This window comes from Solanum dulcamara, chromosome 3 (genome assembly GCF_947179165.1).
Source record: "Solanum dulcamara chromosome 3, daSolDulc1.2, whole genome shotgun sequence".
Classification (NCBI taxonomy): domain Eukaryota; kingdom Viridiplantae; phylum Streptophyta; class Magnoliopsida; order Solanales; family Solanaceae; genus Solanum; species Solanum dulcamara.
Window position 1 is genome coordinate 79,603,252 of NC_077239.1, and position 17,058 is coordinate 79,620,309.

Consider the following 17,058-nt stretch of genomic DNA (forward strand, 5'->3'; position numbering starts at 1 on the left):
TGGGCATAAGATAAAATTAGGAATGCATATATTTTGGACAAAGTGGAGCGGCTCCTGTAGTGGACAAGATGAGAGAGGCGAGGTTGAGATGATTTGAGCATGTAAAGTCAAGATGCTCAAATGCCTCTGTGAGAATGTATGAGAGGTTGACTATGGTGGACTCGAGAAGAGGTAAAAGTATGCCAAAAGAAGTATTATAAAGAGATGTTTAAATAAGACATGACACATTCGTAAATTACTATACATAACTTAAATAGGAGGATATGGAGGTCGAGAATTTGAATAAAAAGTAGTATTTGTTTTTGATACTATTTTTTTTCTCCATTATTTCCGGCATGACATCTCTATGACTGTATTTCATTTTCATATTGAGCTCTTTTTTCGATCAAGGCTATAAACCAAGGTCCATAATATCACAACAATATTTCTACCTTCACAAGGTAAGAATAGGGCTACGTACACACTATCCACTCCAAACTCAATTGATGAGATTATACTGAGTATTCTGTTGAGAAGCACTTTATTCTTTTAATGCAAATCTGAATTCCTTGAACCAGTAATTCCAAATATCGACTGCCTAGAAAGAAAATAATCTATTTTAAATCCTAACTAGCCATAAATACCATATGAAATTGAAATCACATAGGACTAATGGAATTTCTAGTTCCTAAGCAAGTACAAAGGACGGCCAAAATCATCTTCTTGATATATTGGGCTTTCTTAAGCCTCAACTTTCAACAAATACAACATAACGAACACAATGTCAAAAGATATAAACATCATTTCCACAGGAAAGAAACATCTGAAGCTTTTTTCTCTAATGATCAACAACTAAACACATCTTGATCTTCATCATGACGTTTGATAAACGAATTCTTGTAAACAACATGGTCGTGTTTTATTGCCAAAACTGTCGAGAACAGCTATTCCATCTTCCAAAATGCCTCTTAGATACAATTTGCTTCTTCTGGGGAAAAAGAATGGAATGTGTGTTTATAAACCATGGATAATATACAAAATCCGGACTCTGTTTGGCTACCAAAAATACAGGGCTGGAGAAGAGAAAAAGACCAGCTTTTCGCAGAAATCACTCATCATTGTACTCTTGCCATGGAGATTAAAGAAGCTTGCTGGTTCGTCGTCTTGATGGCCCTCCAGGAAATAGTTTCATGATCCATCCCAGTACCCGTTCCACCACCTGATCAAAACAAGATGCAAAAGAGAAAAAGATGAACCGAAGGAAATGCACCACCGTGCAAGCAGGGCGATACTAGGGCGGCGCACATGGGTGGATCTAGTGCAATGGTTACAGTTCAAGTGAACACAATAGCTTTTGCCTAGAGAAGCCTAGAGAATAAAGGTCTTGTCATTTATTGAGCGGTGTTCCATCTCACTGAAACTTGAAGTTCCATTTGCAAAAGAAAGATAACAGCAGAAGTGCAGAACTATTAAATTTGAACCAATGTTTATTGGAAAAAGCAACCCCAAAGATTTGGGACCAAAAGCGGTTAGCGGTGGCCATTGAATAAGTTTCTTCAGCTTGAGTTGGGTTAAAAGCAAAGTAGAAAGGCAACAAAAGATCTTTAAAAGGTTGGCATTTTATTAGCACTCAAAAAGCAGTAAATTAGAAATCATGCCAGTTAAAGGCTTACAGAGCAAGATATGTCAAATTACCTCATCTCCTTCATCAGCATATGGCGTAGTGTCATCAGCATATGGCATATTGTCATGCACAGACACTGCATCTGGTTGACTTGCTTGGCTGTTATCATTTGCCATGCTTTGAGCAGTTAAAAGCTCCAATCTTTGTGTTTGAACTTCAAGCTTCCGAGTTAAGTCCTTGTTTAACTCCTTTATACCCAAAATGAACAGAAAATCAAATCCCCCAAGAAAATTATAAAGAGAAGAATTATTAGTATCCACCTACAAACTAGCTGTGAAGATCAAGAAAGCTTATGCAAGGAGACTTCTATTGCTAACACAAGAAGCTGGCCAGATATTACGAAGAATGTCTGAGCATGTTAGAGGGGATGGCTATTTAGAAATTAAACATCCATATATGACCAAAGAGAGCATGTCCAACTATGCATTTATAGTTTACTAAAAGATAACAAAGGGAAACAGAAAGGAATCCAAAAGTTCGGGCAAAGATTTTAACCACACCCCCCCAAAAAAAAAGTGAAGCAGCTTTGAACGATGTTGCTGCCTAGAGCATCAGTTCAAGTTACCTTCAATGTAGAGCACTGAGATGATTCAACTGACAAGGCTTTTGTCAATTCGTCTTTCTCCAAGGCTAACTGTAATCATTCCAAGTAGTGCAATATTTTAGTTATTAGTTAGTAAATATGCCTTATTTTTTCAAGGGAACAAATATGAAGAAACAAAATTAGAGGGAGTAGAAAATGATCAGTCTAAAGGATATCATTGACGCTTTATTCTGTCTCCACTTGTGAAAGGCCAAGCCGACACAATAGGCATTGCAATGCAAAGAGCTTTATCTACCTCAGAAATTAATGTATTAATGTTTTGGATCATCCTAATCTGATCTGGAGGAATGGCCAGTGACAAACTTTCGAGACTAAACTGCCCAAAATCTGGCAGAGAAGAGGTGGTTGGGCCATCAGTACCAACCAAATTAGTGTCATTTATGGTACTACTTGCGATTTTATCTTCACCTGAATGGACACAAATAGGATTCTATGAATATATAAAGCAAAAAATAATTTAAAAAATTTAAAAAACAATATGAGGCAGTAATTTGAGAAATCTGAAATACATACAGAGATTCTCTGTAGAAGTTGATACATCTATTTTCATAGGCATATTCCTGCTAGGATCAACTGACTTTCCATTACCAGAAGCTTTTAGGAATTTGGATTGCAAGAGCTTCTTTTCTGTTTAGAAGAAGACAATAGGGAAACAGAGAGGAATTATTGATTTCATTTCTGATACTTGGATGCTTTTATCGAGCCTGGGATGTTTATTAACAAAATTTAAGGCAGTGAAAATGGAAAAAACTTGTAAAAATGACACAGCTCATGAAAAAACGCAAACCACCTTTTTCTCTAGGCACAAACATATATAACCATATCTTACCTTCTTTTAAAGCATCGATTGTTGATTGCAGATCTTGACGATCTTTTTCAAGGCTAGCAATTTTCTTCCTACAAGAAGATAGAGAGAGTTGGATGAGAAAAGAACACATCCCAACAGAAATCTAGAGGTTAACGAGAACGAGAATAAGATTTAATTTTTTTATTCTGATATTCATTCATCCACATTACTTTAATGCTAAAACTTTTATGCCAATACAGATTAGTATGAGTTTGTGTACATGCAGCTACCCGACATGATTCCCAACTACTTACATTAAGGAGCCACGAATCTTTTAGAAGTATCATAACTAAAAGCAATACATTCTGCTACCATTTGGCTTATCCTTTTCATATTCATAAAACAATTTGTACTTCCATCTCCAAGAAGCAATTAAGCCACAGAACTCACCTCCCTCTTAACCCAAACGAAAAGACGCATGCCCACTCTAAAAGGGTATGGTGTCGAAAGGACAGGAAGGAGAAAAACAGAGAATAAAATAAAAGGACAACTATAACCAGAACACAGTTACGTGGGCACATGACAGCCTTGATTAATTTACAGTCAAGCCTCGAACATACTTGAAAGAAGACATTTCAGCTTGTGACTTCTCCAATTCTTTCTCCAGTTTAAGCTCATTAGATCTTAGACGAAGTGCCTACAAAATATTTTAGACAAAAATATAAAGAGCAGAAAAGATAATATATCTCATAAACAAATTAAAAAAGAAAAAAGATCTGTCCAATAAAACAGTCCCAACCAATTATCAATTAGATGGTTTTTTCTTCCAAACAGAATGGGAAAAAATAAAAAGAAAGAACAGGCACAAAAGTGACTTTCATACTTAGCTGGCAACACGAAAAAGGAAAAGAGGGAAAACGAAAATTGAAATATTTTCCACTTACCTAAAAGGAACAGGAAAAAAGAATACACTGGTTTGACATCTCAATCACCCAAGACTAGCATTATTTATCCTTAGACCATCATAAAGTTGGACAAAAATACCAGATTTACCACAAACTACTATAGTGTTATATGCGACAATACTTTAAAAGACGTCATCTTGGAGTACTTGGTAAAAAAAAAAGTGTGTAAGCAAAACAGCGAAATAATGCAACTATCTTGCATACATCTGGAGAAGCCAAATTTCTACTTTCTTTCCAGTCACAAACAACATCATACCCAGTGTAATCCCACAAGTGGGGTCTGCGGATTCCCAGTTACATAACAATCTATTTCTTTGACAAAGAACTAATGACTTTTCATACAACAAATGCAAAGTACAAGAATAGTGTATGTTTGCAAGAAATGCTGTAACCATTTAAGCTGAATAAGTATTAAGTGACTAGACACCCAATGTTTCTGATAAATCAAAAATACTCGAGTTACCAGGCTCCACTTAAACAGCTAAGTTTAATTTTACATTGAACAAATCCAACTTATAGCTCAAAACTAAACAACTGATGGTGAATACACAGAGCCTATAATTCCTTATTTCACGGATCAATCTGGTCAACTTATTTGTACACTTGACTTTCACTAAATTATAATTTAAAAATGTAAATGACATTACACTAATTCAATCTATGATATATATGGTAATCAAGTTAAACAACTTCCAAATTTCAATGTGAAACCAGTAACAAAGAGGACAACTACATGTAGTATTAAAATCAAATTAAATTCACTACATGCCTGACAAAACTAATTTGGGTCAACAGACGAGAATACTGCAGTTAATTACCTTCTCTTCCAAGCCAATCACTTCAGAAGCCAACAACTTGGCACGCTCATCAGCAGCATTACATTCCAATAGTACATTTCCATATTCCATTTTCACGGCTTCAAGCTCACCCTGGTTTCATTGAATTCAACCAAGAAAGCAAATCACATACATCAAATTAAGGAAATACTGATAACTGCTGACTCATCCAGCCATCTGATTACAAAAATTGATGGAAAGAAAAAGAAAGTGACTTTTCCATATATAGATGACACAACTCATCTAACTAATTCCAATAAATAAAATTAGTACATCATATAGCTCCAGAAACCTTGTCCAAATGATCCTAGATATATCTGTAATCGGAGATTAGATGATCAAATACGTTTTTTTGATAAGCAACATGATCAATTACATTCTTCAACAGGCTTTTATAGACACCTAAAAAGGTATGCCTCTGACAATTTAAAACAGGTGAACCAATTTAATCAGTTAGAGAATCCGTTACCATTTGCCAGACAAAATGTTAGACAATGAGATGGTAAAAGAGAAGCCAGATCAAAGAAAGGACAGAACCAAGCACTAAGGTTTGATCATGAATGAATCTTTTATGAGGGAAATTTGAGTAAAGAAAACTAACAAATTGATAAAGACTCCCTCGGGTTCATTTTATATGTTGGCCTTGACTGGGAAAGTAGGTTAAGAAAGAAAGAAAAACTTCTCAAAAGTATCCTTAGAACTTGTGAACTTAAACATCACATAGCACTTCTATGGCTATAAAAGCATTTTATAACGGTTAAAATGGAAAGTTCAACGTTAAAAAGTTCCCAAACATAGAAAGGTGTCACTTTTTTAGAACATACTCCCTCTGTTTCATTTTATGTGTCTTAGTTTGACTAGGCATAGAGTTTAGGAGAGTAAGAGAGACTGTTGAATCCTGTGATCTTAAACTAAAGATGTGTGTAATGTACAAAAATTTCCTTTGAATCTTGTGCTCTTAAACATGTTATGTGGGATGTGGGAAATAACATGTAACTCCCGCCGTTCAATTTGTTTGCCTTGTTTAACTTGGAACGGAGTTTAAGAAAGTAAATAAGACTTTTGAATCTTGTGGTATTAAACTAAAGATATGTAGAATGTACCAAAATATCCTTTAATCTTGTGGTCTTACATGTCATGTGGAAAGTTAGAATTAAAGAGTTGCCAAAATAGGAAAGAGACATTCTGTTTTAAAGGGACTAAAAAGAAAGTAGGACAAACAAATTGAAGCGAAAGGAGTACTAAATATAAAAAGGAAAGCAGAACACATAAGTAGTACTATTGCACACTCCACAGTAAGGAAAAAATAAGCAGGATGTAAAGAAATGGAAGATAGAGCTATGTATTGCTTCATCTTCTAACTTCACATAAACGTTAGCAAGTCGTGTCTATTTAGAAGACAATGAACGTCTTTCAACTAGTTCTCTTCCAGTCATTATAGTGCCAGATGCTAATATTTTACGACATCACATCAACAATCCCAAAACAAATTGATCAGTAATATTTCTTGATAAATCATACAGAACAAAACAAAACTTTAGAAGGTGCTCAGATGAGAAATAAATGCAAGTCCTTACAAAATTGATAAAAAATGCAAGTCATCATATACAACTTCCAAAAGTACAACATTTAAAATATGTTGCAGAAACAGAACATCCAGAGGTGCCACAAGAGTTTACAAAAGGAAAATGCAGATTAGGGAATACAGTATAGCTAGGGGTAAGAGAGCAAGATTGTACAAACTACAAACCAGATGGGCTTTAATCTCCTCTTGCAACTTCTCCATCTCAGCTTTTAGTTGGCCAACAAAACTTCCCTGCAAAAGAAATATAGCAGTGCACTTTTATAACGAACACATCACTATCAAAAGTGTAAAGAATTTCAAGGAGAGGCCCGCCATATGAACAGGTCATGTAATCTACAGAAAAATAAGAAACAAAAGCACACATAAGAACTACAGCAGAACTCAACCAAGAAAAAGGAGAATGTAACTCATAAATTGATGTGGACTCCTACTTAGTGTTGCACATCTAGGAGAGCAGTGCACTTTGGGATGCAGAGGAGCTATTATCGTCCATCTTTTTTCAAAGTTTATGATCAACACTTCTCAAAACCTTTTAGTTTCAACAGATGACAAAGTAACTGCTCAGCTATGTAACACGGGTCCTTCAAAACCACCTGCCACAACATGCCAATCCAGCAGGATTTAGGTGTGATTGTGGGTTACACACAGGATTTGGCACCGTACTCCTATTCGTATCCTATAATTTTAAGATTTAAATGATGATGAATCTGACTTCTAAATTCCCACCCGTATTGGACATCCATGTCCATCTTTATGTAGCTTAGCTACTTAGATCAAAACCTAAACAGGGGCCAAGTGCCCAACTAGTGTATTGGTACCGAGTAACTCAGTCCACCAGGGTTGGATAGAAGGGACTCAATGAACACTGTAAGCATAAAGACAGGAACTAACATTTTTGACTAGTTATTCTGTGTTAATACCTAACACTGGTACAAGAAAACACTGATAATGAATTTAGGATTTACAACAAAAAATGCAGGAAAAGACTAGTCGTAAAATAATCATTACATATGTCTACCATAAAACTAAGAAGATGACATGTAATCGTTTAGTAATGCATTAGGATTAACAACAAAAATGCAGAAAATAATTGTTGTACAGATTATCATCAGAAAAGAGCTGACATATAATAATGTTGACCGGATGTAAAAGGGAGAATCAGAACTTTTGTTTTGCCAACAGTTAATTTGAGTCATTAAAAGGCTTCTCTCATCGGGATTGGAACCAACATGGCCTATGTACCTAATGTTTCAAGCTTGCATATACTTCCCTATGGAAGTCGGCTAACTTTTTATAGTTTTGAAAAAATGAATATGTATGAACAGCAGTATACCTGTTGATTATAACTATCAGTCAGAGTTGAATTTTCAGCAGCTAGAGACTCTGCTAGAGTTCGTGAAGCCTCAAGAGCACGTTGTAGAGAGAACTTCTCTTGTGTTAAATCTTCAATATGCTGTGGAAAATAAGCATAAAGCATGTTAGTGTTTACCACTAAAGATCCTATTATACAATCCTATATCCGGACAAATATGTGTCATGCATGTCCCAGTCTTCTTCTTCCCATAGGCAGCCCCACTCCTCAATAGGAATGGAGGATACCATTGATTTAGGATATTATCTGAAAGATGAAGATAAGCGTGCTCTAATTATTAGTCTACATTAGAAATGACTACCCTATCTTTTCTTAGCTCCATCACCGCTAAATATGTACAAATGCATGGGGACCATTCTCCTATTGGAACAAAAATTAAACAAACGCATGAGACCTTCATAAATCTTGACTGTATTATCTGAATGAAGCAACAAAGGTATGTGTTTATTATTTGTATCTGATCAGTGTGAATAAAAACTATTTTAGCTTTATAAACACACAAGATATTCTATATTTCACAATTAAAGAAGAGAAACACAATTGGGCAGTGTTCAGTTCACATCAAGTTACCTTTCAAGACATTGAACATACCGATATTAATTCTCTTTTTTCAGCTTAAACTGTATATGTACAGACGTAAATATGTATGTACTTGCATGTGTGTATACATATTTTAAATAATCGACAAAACCATTGTATCTGATTTAGAAAGTTCGGTAGATAATGGCCTCACTCCTTCAGCCTTCCCCACTTGAATACCAGATCTGGTTTCCTAGCAGGACCCGAATTTTCTACTTGCGCCTACAACATATATGAGCGATAAGCTATAGTTTTCCTTTCATGTGGTGACTGGACAGCATTTGTTTTTAGTCAAATGTTCTCACTTAAGTAAGCGACGAGAATATATGTGAACCCAAAAGCAAGAAGTAACAAGCAGTTTGAACTTTTGTAGGTAAATGGGCATCCCACAATTGTATATACAACAACAACAACAACCCAGTGAAATCCCACAACATTGGGTCTGGGGAAGGTAGAATGTACGCAGACTTTACTCCTACCAAGGTAGGACGGCTGTTTCCTGGCCACAATTGTATATACAGCATTATCAAAATCGAAAAGCGCAAAAAAGCTCTAAGGTCCTTTGGGACTTTATTTAGAAAAGGCGCAAATGAAGAAAAAGTACAAATATGCATGTGTAGTCCAACAAGCATGAATAATAAATATATGGACAAAAAAATTGAAAAAACTAGGATAAAGAGAAATATCAATTGGTTAGTGTCGCATCTTCGGGATTACGCTACTTGGCATGGAAAAGTATGCATTAGAGCATTGATGTCAACACTAAAGCACACACAAAGCGAGGCGAAGTGCTCAACATGTTTTGTGCCTTGCTTCAGGGCTTAAGACAACACTGTGCATACCTACTCTGCAAAATATGTAAGAATACCTGTTCTAAAGCAGCAAAATCTTCATTTTGCTTCTGTGAATAAAATGGATGTCTGTTGTCCATGTTGCTCATATCTTTCTCAACAGCATGCTTGTACAGATCTGACCCATTACCAGAAAATTTTGAAGAATTTGTCAAGTTCTCAGAATTTGATAAACCCAGAGTGTCCCTAGGGTACGCCATTGAGTCATATGTGTCTGTAGTAACTGATCCTATTGAGGGAGGGGATGCAGCCGAGACTTTTGAAATGTTGATGGAATCAAGGAAAGATGGAGTTCTCCTCCCAGTTGCCCCAGCTGTGGGTGGAGACATCTGTGAGTAACTAGAAGAACTTCTAGCATCAAAACTAAAACCATCATACTTGGAGTCCGATGCCCATGAAGAAGTTTTAGTCGAGTGAAGACCAGAACTGCTTAATTGGCTGTATCCTTTATCAGGCACTACAAAGTTATTAGATCCCACAGCAGCAGCATTTCTACCAACTTCAGGATAAAATTGTGTGACAGTGGTAGCACCGGGCACATAATCTACCAAAAATGGGAGATATATATCAGATTGTGCCCCATCAAATTGGTTAAGTAAATAGTGCATACACTAATCAGTCAGCTGGGTGAAAGAAACCATAGAAGAATGGAGAAAAGGAGAAAAAGATATTATGTGAACAACGGTCCCTCAGGTGCACAACTTAGATGAACAGAATAAATGAAACCAAAAAATTACCACCATATGAAGCGGAAGTCATGTCACTAGCCCAGCGATCTGTATAACATGGCTTGTCTTCATGAGAACCGAATGGATTTGACAGTGATACATTAGCCGGAAAAGCATGAGAAGTACCATCATTAGTTACAGAAAGATCCTTCGCATGGCTCTCCTCCGATATGCTTTTACCCATTTCATCATAAGCGAAATGACTGGAGGTTCTGTCATTATTGAGAAATGGAGGAAAAGAGGCTGTAGAGTGGTTAGTCGCAACCCCGAATGGAACACTTTCTAAGGCCCCATCATTCTCCCTCTTCCCAGTGTTGTCATAAGTATCACTTACTGTTTGAGAAACATTAAGCTTCTCATCACTTCTAGACCCTTTATCTTCTAGATGAGACAATGCTGAGATGGAAGAACCAAAATCATAATTGTTGGCTTTAACAACAGCACCATAATCGTAATCGTAATTTTGCAAACTAGGTGTAGCACCAGCACTAGCATCATTAGGAAAAATTAAATCAGACTTCTGGGTAAGTTCAGGCTTCGTAAAATCATGCTTAGCATGTACTTTAGATGGCTCTAGAACAGATCTGTCAACAGCATCAGATGTACCAGCTCCACTTGAGTCCTTAATTCTAGTGTGTTCATTTCCTGAATGTTGATTATCAACGCCTCCATCAGAGACCAGTTGTTGACTATTTGAAGTTTTCTTTTTAGCCTTCTCTGTTGCTCTCTTCTTACGAAATTCCTCTAGCTGCAAATGATACAGTTGCAGAAGTACCAGATAAATAAGGAGTGCACCAAATTTTATAAAGAGAAAAACCAGGTGATACTCATGAGTAAGACAAGGCAATTGCAACTTAGTGAAAGCAAAAGAAAAGACAAAAAGCAAAAAGGGAGTATCCTACAACCTATTTTACTATGCAAGAAGATTAATTTAGAGGTTAGTAACATCGTATGATGATAACAATAATTTTAGCAGGATGCCACAACTTGTGGGCAACACCTACTTACTTTCTTCGGAGTTCTTGACGTCACAATATTCAAGAAAATAAATTAAAAAGGTATTTATTTCAACAACAAATACCCTGTGAAATCTCACAAGTGGGGTCTGGGAGAGTAGAATATATACAGACCTTACCCCTATCTCATGGAGGTAGAGAGGTTGTTTCCAGAGGACCCTCGGCTCAAGAAAGGGTATTTCCGCTACCGGGGTATGAAACCGGATTCCTTAAAGATGAGAATTGCCAGTGCGGATATTACAAGTACTCAAATTGTTTAAATGGCAAGGTAAACAACATATTAACATTTTGAAAGATGGCTTCTGTAGCCCTTTAAGGCGCGATCTTTCAAAAGAAATCAGCATAAATGTGCTTCCAAAAGATATCAGCACCAATGTGGCAGTCTAGGATACCACCTTTGGTTGCACATGAGGAAGAAAAGAAGTCCTCAAAACCAGTCAGCCCAACATATTAAAATCTTAGTACTGACAAATGACTATGTCTTGCAAGTTTAAACCCTATGTTAACAAGTACTTCAATAGAAGATGCCCTAAAATAATACCTGTTGTTAATTATTGTAAACTATACTGCTAGAGATAAGCATAAAAAAGGCTATCTCAACACACTGATTTTCGCTAATGTTCACTTCTACCTAAAAAGATCAGATTGAACAGAACTGAGATATGCTTCACATCAGACGTACTGGTTTGCTATCTTCTAAATCAATCCCTGACCAGCTTTACCTGATGACATGTTTCAGAGTTATTGGGTAAATACAAGCCTGAAATAATCAAATCTTCGTACAACCAAGCCTTTAAAGCATCACCTAGTGGTCTTTTTCTTTTTTTTTTAATAAGGTTTAGTATTTTATTTACATTATAAGCTCATTCCATGCTAGACCTATTCAAATATTATGACATTATAAGCTCTTCCCCTATAGAAGAAGATCTAGGCAATGATCTTTCGCTGTCACCCACACTTGAGTATAACTGTCTATAACAGTTGAAAACCTAGAAATTATTCAACCATCAGTCATGAAAAAGGAATATTAACAAAAAGCACCTTCTCAAGCTTCAACCTCAAACCTAATTCTAGATGTGTTTTAACTTCATACATCAAATTGGATCCAAGTAAAATACTAGAATTTATTGATGAGGTGAGGATGGGGCCATGCCATTGCTGTCTCGATTAAAGACCAATTTCACAAATCAAAATCCAAGTAGTAATCCTTGCTCATGAATGATTAAGGATAAAATAGACAGTACACCTCAAATTTTTCCGTTGCATTCTTGAAAATACATACGGAGTCATAACTTCAAGTAAATGATAACTACTTAAAGGTACTTAATAACAATTCCAAAGACTCCACAAACTGTAACCACTCATTATTTCTAACTCCAAGTAGAATGCCATTCATTTATAACCTTCTCCACAAAAAGATTCAGCTCCTTTTTTTTTTCTTTAAGGGAAAATGGGGAGGGGATTTACAAGGTGGGGAATCAAGCCCTCAAACATTCGTAGCCAACCAACTGAGCTACTAATATACCATGTAAAATTCAACTCTTTTTTTTAAAAAAAAGGGAAAATTGGGAAGGGGATTACAAGGTGGAAATCGAACTTTCTAAAGTTCATGTAACAAAACCAACTCAGATACTAAGATTCCCATTAAAATTTAGCTCATTAACATTATCAACCAGTTAAATAGAAGCATTAATTAGCAAACATTCAAGTAAAAACAAAGTAAATTCAACAACTTTTAACAAATTAAATCCACAAACCAAAGCGAACCCTTTTTTTAGAATTCAAACAAAATCAAACAAAATCCAATTACCTTCTTTTTCCCAGCTTGCAAATGCTCTTGCTTTTTTAGTACCTGAGCTGACGCCATCCAAATCCGAGAAAAAAAATCAAAACTTTCCTCTTAAATCCTCATCCAAAAACCCTAAAAAAATCCCCAAATTCTCCTATAACAACAGATCAATCAATCAATCAATCTAAATTTCATTTCATATACAAGAATCGCTTTTGAATACAAAAAACAAATCCTAATCCTCAATTTTCGGGGTAAATGGATAAAAATCCGAGTAATTAATGGGCCAAAAATGAATTTTCGGAAATAATGGGGACCAAAAAAACCCTTAATTCGATTCAGAACAGGGGATCTGATGGGATCGAAGAAGAAGAAATTAAAAGGGAGAAGAAAAAAAAACTAAAAATTACAGCACTAAAAATTTAAATTTCTGTTACCTATTTTGCTTTTTTTCAAAAAAAAAAAACTATTTTTATATTAATGTTATTTATTTACATTATTTATTTGTTATACCCACCTGCAGTTACAGCTATGACGTGGAGTGAGGTTTAATGGGCTGAAACGTGTACTTTTTAAGCAAAAGAAAAAGATTTTTCAAAATTTTGTTGGAACTTTTTCATTTGGAAAATGATATTACAGAAAGAAACATTTTGTACTTTAAATATTACCCAAAACAAATATTTATATACAGAAATTAATTAATTTATTCAATCAATTTATAGATACTCTTCACATTTTAGGAGATTTTATAGTATTTGATATATTTACTTGATGTTTATGCTAACTGTAGTATAGCTGGTGAATCCTTTAAATCATAGAAATGATAAAATTAGTAAATATCGAGTTTGGAATATCTCACCACACACATACTAAAAGTACAATCTTGAAACTATAAATTTTTATTTGGAACAAATGAGCGAAAAACTTGACAAAGTTAATGAAAAATACAAGAAGAATTTTTGTCGTTCTGTGTTTTACGCGGAAGTTTGTAAAACTTTAAAGACATGTGATGTTTGATGTTTTATATGATTGAAATTCAAACGTTTCAACTTGAAATTCAAACAAAACTGATTGAAATTAAGATCAAAATAACAATATCCAACCACATATAACCGAAGTACAAATGAAAATTATTGATGGCATAAATTTTATCTGTTCATACTAAACTTTTTTTTCATTTCATAAATACATTAATTTTTACCAACCATATTTTCTAACCAAAGCAGATGGAGGAGGATTGTTTTGAATAGCAAAATAGAAACCATCTTCTTTAATTAACCAATAACATACTCCTGTTTTAATTCCTCCTCCATGCCCACAAGCTCCACTATCTCTATACACTTCAAATGCAACACTTTTTGAAGGCCATCAAAAATGACAAAAGAATAATGTCTCAAGAAATATATTCCGCTTGAACGAGAATTTGAAATCACTTCCTTTAATTTTAGGATAATGCGTTCCAAGATCGTCATCTCCAAATGCACAATGAAATATTAATGGAGGAACATGTTTTTCAATACCATCGACTATATGAACATCAATGGCATTTTTTTGTTGAACAAATAATAAAAATGATAAAACCAACAAGAAAGAAAAACTAATCTCCATTGAAAGATTACTCATATTCTAATAATTAGGTCAATGATATATTTTACCTTATGTGGTATACACCTTTATTTATAGTTGTTTCTTAGAGCCTGTTTGAATTGATTTTTTTATTTTTGATTTATAAGTTAAAAGTTAAAAGTAAGAATTTCTAACTTAAGATTTTTTACTTATTTTTAGCATTTTAATTTAAACTTATCCAAACACTCCATTAGTGCTTAAAAACTATTTTAACTTAAAAACACTTAAAACAATCCATCCACAGTTCAATGACATACCTTCTTGCTAGATAGTGATGATCTAATCTATATTGGCTAGATCATCTTCTAATTAATGTGGAAAATAATTTGTGTAATCATTTAAAATTTATCAAATATAAATTCTTTAAATGACTCGGAATATATTAAATTTAAGATATATTAATCCAAGTAAATCATTGTTTAATATAATTGAATTGATTATTTAAGTCCAATAAAGATGGACTTAATTAAAGTAAACTTTTTTAGGAATCACACAGTGTAAAGAGTTAATTACCAATTTTCCCTACTCTTTTTCAATTTACAGAAATCCCTTAAAAATATGGCAATTCGGATACAGTAACTCAGTAATTCAGATACATTAATTCAGTTTTGGATACAAAAATTACTAACAAATTAGATTTTTTAAGTATCATCAGGTAACATTTAAAGCATGATATATTGAACATACAAATAATTTAAGAATCAGAATTAATGTATTTGAATTACTAAATTAATGTATCTGAATTATTGAATTAATGTATTCGAATAGAAATAAGGGATTTTTGAAATTTTTGGGAATGGGTGGGAATAATGAAAAATATGGTAAATAATTGCGTTGAGTTATAAATGATGAGCCCACTTTGCTAAGTTCAATATCATATTATTCTAAAGGCCTAATTTGGTGCCACGTGTCAAATGACATGGCATTTCTAGTCAAATGAAGAAGCCAATAGGATCATGTCATGCGTCAAAATGACATGTCATGTGCCATGTGTATAAGTGACGTGTTCTGACCAATTAAATATCGTCATGTCACTTAAATCTGATTAGCCGAAGGGGAGCCTGTTTTCATCATAATTCTCCTATTCTACAACTATAAATAGGGGTCCTCATAATTCAGAAATCACACCAGAATTCTAACAAGAAGTCAGAGAGAGTTGTGGATCAAACGCCACAGATTTCTCTATAAGTTCAAGAATTCAAGCACACAAGCATTCAAGTTTCTGTTGCTACCGCGAGCTTTACGCAATCGTAGCCAAACTAAACTAGAACTTCTCAAACCAAGATAAAGACCATCATATTCAAGAATAAGCTCAAAAGTTATTGGATTCAAGTACAAGTCAAGATCAAGTTCAAGAATAAATCAAGATCAAGACCATTAGATTCAAGATCAAGCCCAAAAGCCTTTGAATTCAAGTCCAAGTCAAGATCAAATCCACCAAGTTCAACAATATTCAAGATCAAGCTCGGATTCATAGAGTTTATAATGCTCATATTTTGAAATCAAATACTGCGATTGTTGCAATATTTTTCAGTTTTGATTATTATTTCCTCGACACGAATTTTATTTTCTCCACTTATATACTATTTTTTTTTCTCTCTAATAAATCTTGGTAACTTTTGATAGTAACTATGAAACATGAATGACATACATTAGTAGATCATGGTAATAAAGCAACTATACATAATGATATGGAGATCTAGACAATCTTATTAGAAACAAGATGATTTTCAATTGAACATAATAGAGTTACTTGAAAATTATACTATGAAATAGTTCAAGTTGTATACATTGTAAAATATTATTATATTGTAGTGTAGTGATATGTTATAGCAAATTATATGTTCTATTTTGTATCTATGAGTTCAACTTAATGCTCTTCCTCAAGAAAAATGTCTATCAATTGATCCCTACGGTCAAAGTTTCCAATTTTCACACCGAACACTAAAAAATCGATGGAAAACCTTTCATTCAGATTTTCTTCTGAGATTGATTTTCTCTCCGCTTTAAACGTCGTTCTCTGTGTTGGGCGGCTTTACGCTATCGATAGAGGAAGTTGATATGCGAGATGGACAAAATCGGCTTCATCTAATGCTTGCTCTCATCTTGTGAAGAATGAGAGTTTGCTTCTACGCGAAAAGGAAGACCTTTGAGAACAAATATTGAACCGGAAAGAAAAAGGGGGGAAAAGTAAAGTCTTGAAATCAGTTGAGAATCATGAGGTCTCAGATCTAAATCTCTGTAGGGACCAAAACACTAGGTGATTTTTCCACCCAAATATCTCGTGAAATTAATTAAGGTGTGCCGAAACTGACCCAAACACCACAATTATAAAGGAAATTTTATCTATTATATATTTCAAGTTATCAAATTTGACTTGTTTAGTCAACTTAACACATGATGGTCCAAAAAAAAATTGTATACAACACAACTTAAATTCTTAAAAAACATTGAAATTTTTTTACAAGAAGAGAACATGCCCATACACACACATACAACAACAATAACAGCACCAACACCAAATACAACAACAATACTTATGTCCCAATTCCAAATAAGCCAGGTTCAATATGAAATCGCCTAATTTTACATTAATTTTCAATCTACCGCAACTCTTCTTTTTTATTCGAATTTGAAACCAGCAACATAACATAAGA

At 34.3% G+C, this 17,058-nt stretch overlaps 1 protein-coding gene across 2 annotated transcripts; it reads right to left on the reverse strand.

The window, feature by feature from the left end:
- Positions 1-503: 503 nt before the first annotated feature.
- LOC129883214 (protein BLISTER) lies at positions 504-13,205 on the reverse strand. Of its 2 annotated transcripts, XM_055957826.1 has the most exons (14): positions 12,797-13,205; positions 9,980-10,718; positions 9,260-9,786; positions 7,774-7,893; positions 6,606-6,671; positions 4,838-4,948; positions 3,675-3,751; positions 3,097-3,164; positions 2,781-2,894; positions 2,503-2,675; positions 2,229-2,297; positions 1,675-1,851; positions 1,072-1,198; positions 504-967 (listed from the first exon to the last, which is right to left on the reverse strand). In XM_055957826.1, exons 1-13 carry the CDS (start codon positions 12,851-12,853, stop codon positions 1,118-1,120), a joined length of 2,379 nt encoding a protein of 792 aa, XP_055813801.1. In that variant the 5' UTR covers positions 12,854-13,205; the 3' UTR covers positions 504-967; positions 1,072-1,117. The 2 variants fall into 2 exon arrangements, with proteins under 2 accessions (XP_055813801.1, XP_055813800.1); XM_055957825.1 differs by having other exon boundaries at positions 504-1,198.
- Between the last annotated feature and the right edge of the window lie 3,853 nt (positions 13,206-17,058).